At 38.7% G+C, this 9,861-nt stretch overlaps 2 protein-coding genes across 2 annotated transcripts in view; one reads left to right on the top strand and one right to left on the bottom strand.

Moving 5' to 3' along the window:
* Nup62cl (nucleoporin 62 C-terminal like) overlaps positions 1-454 on the bottom strand; it is a 74,169-nt gene extending 73,715 nt beyond the window's left edge. The window contains exon 1 of the mRNA XM_005367356.3: positions 281-454. The gene's annotated coding sequence lies outside the window, so the exon portion shown is untranslated. The remainder of the gene's footprint in view (positions 1-280) is intronic.
* Positions 417-9,861, top strand: part of Pih1d3 (PIH1 domain containing 3) — a 44,696-nt gene continuing 35,251 nt past the window's right edge. Inside the window, exons 1-2 of the mRNA XM_005367357.2 lie at positions 417-681; positions 7,994-8,164. Coding sequence (XP_005367414.1) covers positions 7,997-8,164 — 168 coding nt within the window. The 5' untranslated portion in view covers positions 417-681; positions 7,994-7,996. The remainder of the gene's footprint in view (positions 682-7,993; positions 8,165-9,861) is intronic.

Here is a 9,861-nt window from a genome sequence, read left to right as displayed (position 1 = left end):
CACCGCGACCACCACCGTACAGAGTCCCAGTGAGCCAGTGCCTAGTAGGGAAAGAGGCACAACACGTGTCTCTGTCCCGGGAGGGGGGCGTGGAGAGCGAGAGCATCACAGACACCAAAAGCTTCTCAACCCGAGCCCACGAGCCCTACCATTTCCGTGTCCTCTGCTCTAGATTGCTGAAGGTTACGAGTTCTCGGACCGGAGTTCGCCACCGAGGAAGGGGGAAAAATAAGATTCATGCAAAAAGCCCGAGGGGTAAATGCAAACGTCGTCCACTTACCTCAGTGTCCGAGCAAGCTTTCTATCCCGTTCGCAAAGTACAGGCGCAGGCGGGCAAGGAGCAGTTGGCGAGAAACGGGCGGACCAGGACCCGGACCTTCTCGAGCAGGGAAGCAGCGAACTCCCAGGAGCTAGCCGCGACAGATCCAGCTGCTCAACCGGGGTCGACCTACTTAACTAGAAAGGGCGGCCATAGACCCCGAACGGGACGCGCTGTGATTGGTTGCCTCTGGTATTGTTTCAAAGGAGACTCTTCTGTGATTGGCTAGGAGAGTCAAGCGGGAATCCGAGGTGGGAGGTGGGAGAGGGGTTTAACAAAGTTGTTACCCAGGCAACAGAGCGACGCACAGCGAGCGGCAGTCTATTTTCGGAGCCTAGGCTGTGACCGGAGCACTGACCAAGGTGAGGAAAATTGAACCTTAGGAGGGAAAAACAGAGGGGGTCCTTGAATACTGTGACAGTTGGAGAAACTAGGGAGAATTTAAAATACTTAAGGGCTCGGCAACATAGCCCTCAAAAGCCCTAAGCTGCTCAAAGTAGGGGCGAACGTTCCCTAAGTCCCGCCCTCCTTAACCCCTGAAGCAGGATGTTGTTCTGCTTTTAGAAAAACTCCCAAAGAAGGAATCTCAGGTACTGCCCTGCTGTAGGAAAAAGAAAGAACATCCAATATTTCCCAATTTTCCTTTCTCGGGTCTCACACACCCTCAATATGTCCCCCTTTTCCGTTAAAAAAAATAATTTGAGAGTGTAAAATGTTTCCTTGTAGGTAGGTCTGGGAGGTCAAAGTTGAGAGACTCACTGTATCTTCCATTTTATGTGAACAAGCCGTGTTAATTCTGTACCAGCAGGCCTTGGTTGGGAAATGGAGGAAGAGTGCGCTCTATAAAGCCTTTCAGACAGGAAAATAAAAATAAAATGGCTCCTGCCACTTGCCTATGGAGCAATATTTTTGTGGGAGAGAATTTCAGCGGCCTGAGAGTTCTGAGGATGTTGGTTACATCCTCGAGGAGTGGAGAACAGTCACACACACATTTACTGGGTCAGAATATAGTGCACAAATCTTACACTTACAAAAAAGTGTACCTTAAAATTCCCGCTCCGCAACTTGAGGCTGATTAGGAGAATACTTTGTCATTTGACTATACCTTTAAAAAACACAAAACCAGACTATGATAAAAAATTGAATCCGAGGAATGAGAGAGAACCCAGTTTGAGCAAAGAGATAAGAATCATTAATTCTGAGAGTTTCCTGTTGTGGTAGGAATTCAAAACACTGACTACAGAGGTAAACAAAACTAGCTCTTCCTTCTTAGGAGAACGTTCAAAGAACTGAAAGAAAAATTACCATTCAGCGCTCTTTTTATTTATAAGTTGAATATAAAACTAAGAAAGGATTATTGCCAAATGTATTGTTTGCCTGAAATGTGCTATATACCACCCCACCCCCTTTGCTGTTCAGGCCAGGATCCCTTCAACTCATCATCCTTCTGCTAGCAGCTTCCCAACTGCTAGGATTTTGAACATACTACATAGTTTTTGATGGCTCAGGATGAGCCCTAAAAAATTAAAAATCTCCATCTTAGTATGAAAACTCCCTTTCAAAATAAATAAATAAATAAATAAATAAATAAATAAATAAATAAATAAATCTCACTTTCAAGCTCATACTGGACCAGTTACTAGGGATCCTGATGTGTGAGGTTCCTCTGAACCCAGGAGCTCAAGATCAGCCTGGTTAAGGTAGGAAATCTCAAAAACAGAGCAACAGAGCACATCTTTCAAAGGATGGTAGAGACTCCATTTTTATAAATAACCTTGATAAAGTACAGACACAGGAATTATTAAATCACATAAGGCTTATGTTTTTATTTTTAGGTAACATGCCATCTCTGATCCCTATCCCTATCCCCTCTTTTTGTTTTTCATTTTTCATTTTGAGACAAGATCTCACTAAGTTGTCCAGGCTGCCCTTGAACTCGTAGCTCAGACTTGCCTGAACTGCCTCAGCCTTCTGAGTAGCTGTACCTCAAAGCCTGGCTTGCATTTATGTTTCTTAAAGATTGCAGGTACTTAAAAAAAAACACTTTCCGTTAACTATATTTTAAGTTTGTAAGAGAAAACGTGTTAAACTCCCATAGTTATGAATGTTTTATGGTAGTGAATGATAGAAATATAAATAGGAAGCTATTCTTGTGTTTTAAAGATGTAACAAGCGTATTTCCTATTGAACCAAGGACCTTTGGCATGCTTAAGAATACACGTATTGAACTACATCCCCAGTCCATAACTGAATTAACTTTTAATAGACAGAGAATTATTGATGAGTATTGTTGTCAAAAATTAGTTATGTGTGTCTGTGGGGAGGTATGTGCACAAGAGTGTAGATGATCCTTTCTTTTTTTTTTTTTTTTTTTTCCTTCGATTTTTTTGAGACAGGGTTTCTCTGTGTAGCATTGGAGCCTCTCAAGGAACTCACTCTCTAGACCAGGCTGGCCTTGAACTCACAGAGATCCTCCTGCCTCTGCCTCCCAAGTGCTGGTCTGTGCCACCACTTCCCGGCTGAGCAGTATAGACTCTTAACCACTGAGCAATCCTACCAGCCTTCCTCACTAAGATTTTTAAAATGACAGGAATACATTAGTATGCCATAATAGAATAAGAACCTATAAGCATACAGCCCTAGAAAGAAATCTTAAGCATGACCAAAACTAGACAAAAACAATTAGCGAGAATATTGTCGTTAAATTCAGACATGAGCAGAGATGCTGTTTACTTTTACATTCTCAAAAGAATTTTTCTGCTAGAATTGCTAAATAAGGCATTATGTGAACAAAGTTTTAGAAGAAATGCTAAACCTAAAGAATAAACAGGTTTTGAAATGGTTGAGGTCATTCGATCATCAACAGAGTTTGCCTTGGGGATAAGCTTTCACCTAGTAAGTTCAGACAGGATGCTGTTGGACTGCTGCTGCTGCTGTTGCAACACCTGGGATGAAATTCAGGGCTTCTTCCACATTTGGTAAGCACTCTACCCTGGAGCTACACTCCCTGGGTATCTTTGTTCATTTTTTACTTCCTGACTTCATGTACTGGGTGTACTTAGTAAAATATGTTAGGACTATTCTCTATACTTGATATACTTAGTAAAACACGTATACTGGACTAACTTACCCCTCACTTTTCTCCAAGTAGTTGATTAGCCATTCTTACTGAGGCTATGTATGGAGACCAAAAACAAATTAATAAATTAGAAAGAGTGGTGATCCCGAGGCTATTGATAATGCCTCAGTGTCAGATCTTGAGCCTTCTTGATAGACATTTTTAGCCCCTAACTCGTCCCAGTGTTTTGGTTCCAGCTGGTTCTGAACTAGCTGTTGTTTTAATTGTTTAGCAAGATATCCCCCAACTACATTTTTATCTCTGAAGGCTCTAAAGGCTCGGATTGATGTAGCAAAATCAAAGCTCTGTCTGGAAACACTGCTTTTGATATTGGCTGGTCAAAACAGACCAGGGAGTGGAAGAAAGAAAAAAAAAAAACAGGCCTAGAACATTTATTTTCTAAGTGGCCACGACTTAAGAAAAAGATTCTTTGCTCTTTCTCGTGCTCTAGTCCCCCTTTGCTGAGAATCAAGCCCAAGACCTCATACAGGATTTTTAGGCAGGTACTTTATTGACAGCTCCTATCCTAATCTCAGCCTATTTAAAGTATGCCTGTCAGCATTCAGGCAAGGATGGAGGAAGGACTAGGGAGCCCCAGTTCTCACTGCTGAACTGTTTCCTACTGATGATTCAAGCAGGGTGACTACATTATTTTTGTGTACTCACTGATGACCCTACCAACTCCAATGGGAAGTTCAAATTCTGTGGTCACACAGACGACCCTGGTTAAATGAAATGTCTAGCAAAATAAAATCCCCAAATTGTTAATCTGGGGAAGGAACTCATAGGAACGTGAGATAAGTGAAGGTGTTGAAGAGAAAGGAATCAGAATTCATCATGTAATTGTACATACGAAATTGTTCCCAAAGACTGAATAAAAGAAGTGTAAATGCTGCATTGAAACATAGGCCCAATAGCTCTAGAAAGTTTTTCTTAAAAAATATCACCGCACTAGTCTGCCCAAGCAGTTCAGTAATTAGAAGAATGTACTCTACGATTCAAAGGCAGCAAGTTGCAGCGTATCTTCTTAACAGAATGTAGAACATATATAGGAGAAAAATGTGTGAGAAGGGCAGAAAATGTGGCCGCCAGGGCTATATCCTGAAATCAGTGGTTGCCAGAGTTGAGACTGCATATCTAACTGACAGACAAAGAACTGAAAAGACATGCTTTCTTTGTCTTTAAAAAAAGATGATGATTGTATGAAATGAGCTTTGATAACTATCTTTTAATTTAATAATATTTCTGACTCACTAGACTACTAAAATGTTGGTAGAAATTTCATTTTCATTGGATCTACAACTTTTTCAGTAATTCACACAATTGATTTCTTTGGTGATATTTTGAGCTATTTAATTATTCACAAAATATTTGTGATTCTTTTGTTTCTCAAACTGTATAATCAGATTTATCAGAACTTATCATTTGCTTGCAGACTGTTATTACATTTGGTATAGTGAAATATTATTTTTATAAAAGTGCCCATTTTATCTTATTTGGGCTCCAGTTAGCTATAATATGAGTCACTGTGATTTTATGTCAGCATAATTTGGAAGTCCAATTCCCAATATGCTTCAGGTATATCAAATATTATTGAGAGTTCTTGTGGAAGATTTTTAAACTCAGATCTATACCCCAAGATGTGATATTCCCCTTTAGTGAGTCACATTGAGCAGCTAATATACTTATTCATATGATCTTCCTGTTACTCAAAATTACATTTAAGACTAGTATTTTTAGAATTGCCCTGGGGCCTATATCAAATTCTTTTTAATACTCTCAAAGAAGGAAATCTTCATATTTTGAATGTAGATGTCTAGATATATTTGTAAATTACTTAGAAAAAATCTGATGTGTAATCAAACTGAATGATGCTGTAATGATATCTATTTTCTTAGTGATACATATGAAGGAAATACCAAGAGAAAAAATTTCTAAAATATTTGGAGCATTGATGATATAATTTACATCAGTATATAACCTTCCAAGGTTACTATTTTGAATGCCACATTCTTGTGAATTTAATCATATTTCATTCAGTATTCATCAACTGCGGACTAAATTCCAGCTGTGGTTTTTGAAGATTTTCTTTCTATATGTATAGCTTCCCTGTGCCCTCACTGCCTGCTTCCCACCCAAGAGCCAGTCAGGGCCTTCCCATGTAACTGGTAGAAATTTAGAATTAATTTATTTTTCCTCTGTCCTGTCTCCAATACACTTTCTGAGCCATAATCTTCCTTCATCACCTCTACTGTGGCTGATGTATGACAGAAAGCCACTAAGGCAGGGCCTGGCTTGTGTATCATTTTCCCTCTGGAATTTTGATCCCAGCCCTATTCTGAATATTCATCTAGTTTCCAAACTCCTGACATTTCTCAATAACTAGACCCTTACTTGTATACTTCTACCTGTGAGCTGGGGGTCCTCCATCACTCTAAATACCTCTCTTCATCCAGAAAGTCCTGCTGTCGTGTCCCTGCCAGAGAGAGACGACTATGTGAGTAACTGTTGCTACTGCTATGTCAGATTCTATATTTGGAACTTCTGAATACCTTTCTTACGGCTTAGCTTACTGGTCTGTTTCCTCTTCTCTCCCTAGCCCCCTATTGAGGTCTCAGAAGCCTCATGCTCATACAAGTATCTGTGGATACTATATTTCAGATAATGATGTTATATAACATTCATATTTAAGCAACAGCTGTCATCGGTGTTGAATAATTGACCATGTATTGTGAAGTTTATAGAGTAATGCTGATGTAAGAAACAATTTCTGATATATTTGTTTTGTGAATATATTGTTTCGTGCATTTCAAGTCAGGATACTAATTATATCTGATATCTGGGTGACTTTTTCCTTTTCACTGTCAAAGATAGAAAATATTTCAATAAACATTTTGCTTTCTATGTTGACTAAATATTTAATGAACACATAATCAAAGAGGAAATTTAAAATATAAACAAAAGTCCCTTTTGTTTAATTTAATATGTGCCAATTATTCATTCCCGTGGCCGCCTACAAGACCATACTACGAGAGAAATTGTTTTGTCACTTTTTATTTCACCTTTTCTGATTTAATGAGTTTTCAATGTAATGAGATTTATCATTGTCTTATTTGACATCGCTATTAAAAGTGATATTCATGCCCAGCAAAATGAAACTTGTAAAGAACTAATAATAGGCAACATAGCTTGCGTGCTTACTATATGCCCTGTACTAGTCCAGGCTCTTTTATATGTATTAAGCTACTTAATACTTAAAGCAATTCAAAGAGACAGACACTACTATTATCCTCTACTTTACAGATAAAGAAAATTAGGCGGAAAGAATTTAAATAATTGCTCAAAGCCACAGAGCTAAGAAGTACATGATGGATCCAATTCCAAACAGCATGACCCCAGCCCCCTTATTCTTAGCCAGTATTCTATTTTGTCTCCATATTAGAGATATAGAGGAAGTTAGCATTTCATACCCTTGACATCCCCAGGAGGCATCAAGGTCAGTTGTATAAAAAGTAAAAATGTTTGTAAAACGACACTTTAAAAAATACCATCTTTAATACTTTGACAAGTGAGTATATCAGAGGATTTACTACCATTCTAGGCACAATGCAAATTTTTCATGTATAATTTAATTAACACTGCTAGAGAAATGTTCCTGAGAGTGAAGTTTAGAAAATGATGTTTTTAAAATATCTGTAAAATTGTGGGAAAGATACCTATTTCAGTTATGCCCAATTTACCAACAACAAGCACAACTCTGCCATCCTTTTTGGGTTACTCATTAAAGTCTGACACCTCTGAGATATATTTTTAAGATCTTAACTGTCCTGCTGTGGTTGTAACTGCAGGGATTATTTTTCAGATTGCTACTAGGATGATAGGATTCAGTGTTACTGTTATAATAAAAAAATTGTTTCTTTGTTCATGAATCTCACTAAAATGAGCCAATGCATTAGAGTTTTCAAATGTCATTGTAAGGCTGGGTTTCATCAAAGGTTAATTAACAGTATAAATGAAGCAGAAAGGTACACACTTACCTGGGGCAAATATGAAAAATGAGTAAAGGTTATTTGGATATATTCCCGAAGAAAAATCTTTTTCAGTTCACAAATTGGAATATACACCCTAAGCAGCAGATATGAAACAGGTTAAAAAAAAAGATAGTCTAAAAACTGTGTTCCTGAATAATAGTACATAGCTTATAACAACTTATGCTTTTAATCAAGCCCCCAAGGGATTCTTTTTCTATTTTTGTAATGCTGGGGATTGAACCCAGGCTTTGAGCATAGTAGACAAGCATTTTACAGTTGAGCTGTCTGTGAAGCTTTTCCCGTAGTGGCGCTTAAGCGCCAGAATCACTTACGTAGTTACTCAGTGTGTGCTCGTTAGAAAACGTGGATTTACTTTGCTGCCCAGGTTCTGTGACTTTAACATACGTGGAAGAGTTTATAGTAATTTCAAATATGACAGAGACAGTGTAAGTAGGGAAACATGAGAATGAACAAATCTTTATGTCCCAGAAAACTGAGGTGTGCCTGGTCATCTTTTCCCCTTAGAATATGGAATCGGAAAACACAGAAGCTGAAAACATGGACACAGAAAATTTGGAAGCAAAAGGCATGGAAGCTAAAACTATGAAGATTAAGACATTGCCTTCTGTCTCAGACCTGCAAGCACTTTCCAGTCTACTGTATCCTGAGGAAGAGGATGATTTGGATGCTGGACAGGTTGTCATATACTTAAAGATAAATGAATTATGTTAAAGGGAATTGTGGAACTGTATTTGAACAATTCATTCCCACCTTGCTGTGGGATCAGAGCTGTGTCACCTGATACACGCATAGGAGGCTGAAGGCTTATTATGCATGAGACTATAACCTCTACTACATTTCTAGCAAACATAATTATATTTTTCTACACCACCTGAACACTGAATAGGAAAATAGTTCTGTAACTATGGTAGCAGTAGCCACATTTCAAAATGTTTGTCATTTATATTTATGGTCAAAGAATGCTTGACAACCATTGCAAAGAGCCATAGCTGGGACTGTTTATGCCTAGACAATATTTCTACAAAGAAAATATTTTCAATTATGCAGTATTAATTGATCTCTCAATCCCAGTCTCTTAATATTTTTTTTAAAAAGCTACATATGAAAACAACAAAATACTTTAAGCCAAATAATAGGGGTAAAAGCTTCCATCTACTAAAAAGGGTTTTCTACCACATGCTTATATAATCAGGTTATTTTCATATGGGGGTCTGGACAGGTAGCACCCTTAAACCTTGGAGCAGCAAGTTGGACTTCATTTAGGATAGAAGAGTTACCAGTCGAAGGCCACTGCTATTATTTCCTGGATAACCAAGACAGTTTCATGTAACACCCTGGTTTTCCTTCCCTCCTTAAGTATAAATGAACTTTGGAAATTAGACCAGCTATGATAAGTAAGTTTGGTGAACAATTATCTTATTATATCAGAATATTTCACTTTGCATCAAATTATTTTAATGACATTGTACTATGCCCACACACAAACCATGTTCTATGTATAAATTTATTCCTTTCAAATATTTTGATGTAATGTGAAAACAGGTACTTTCTGAATGGGCCACAAACTCACAGTGGCCCAGATCAATATCCATCCTCATTAGGTTAAACAGATCAGAATTAAATAAGATATGAACCAGAAATAAAATTTGTAGAAGAGGACTACTGATTCACCTTGAAGCCAAGGTGAGGAGACATGGAGTTTTAGAGAAAAGCTGTGGTAGAGGCAAACAAACAAAAACCAAGTCATCGATAGTAGCATTAAATACACACAACAAATAAGACACAAGGAGAAAAAGTTAAGTGCGATTTATCACGAAGTTGCATACATTTTTATTTATTTATTTATTAAAGATTTCTGTTTCTTCCCCACCAAAGCCTCCCATTTCCCTCCCCCTCCTCCAATCAAGTCCCCCTCCCTTGTCAGCACAAAGAGCAATCAGGGTTCCCTGCCCTGTGGGAAATCCAAGGACCACCCACCTCCATCCATGTCTAGTAAGTTGAGCATCCAAACTGCCTAGGCTCCCACAAACCCAGTATGTGCAGTAGGATCAAAACCCATTGCCATTGTTCTTGAGTTCTCAGTAGTCCTCATTGTCCGCTATGTTCAGCGAGTCCGGTTTGATCCCATGCTTTTTCAGACCTAGGCCAGCTGGCCTTGGTGAGGTCCCGATAGAACATCCCCATTGTCTCAGAGTGTGGGTGCACCCCTCGCGGTCCTGAGTTCCTTGCTCATTCTCTCTCTCCTTCTGCTCCTGATCTGGTCCTTGAGATTTCTGTCCGGTGCTCCAATGTGGGTCTCTGTCTCTGTCTCCTTTCACCGCCTGATGAAGGTTAATATTCAGGAGGATGCCCATATGTTTTTCTTTGGGTTC

Source organism: Microtus ochrogaster, unplaced genomic scaffold, assembly GCF_000317375.1.
Source record: "Microtus ochrogaster isolate Prairie Vole_2 unplaced genomic scaffold, MicOch1.0 UNK17, whole genome shotgun sequence".
Classification (NCBI taxonomy): domain Eukaryota; kingdom Metazoa; phylum Chordata; class Mammalia; order Rodentia; family Cricetidae; genus Microtus; species Microtus ochrogaster.
This window is presented reverse-complemented; position numbering and strand designations above follow the sequence as displayed.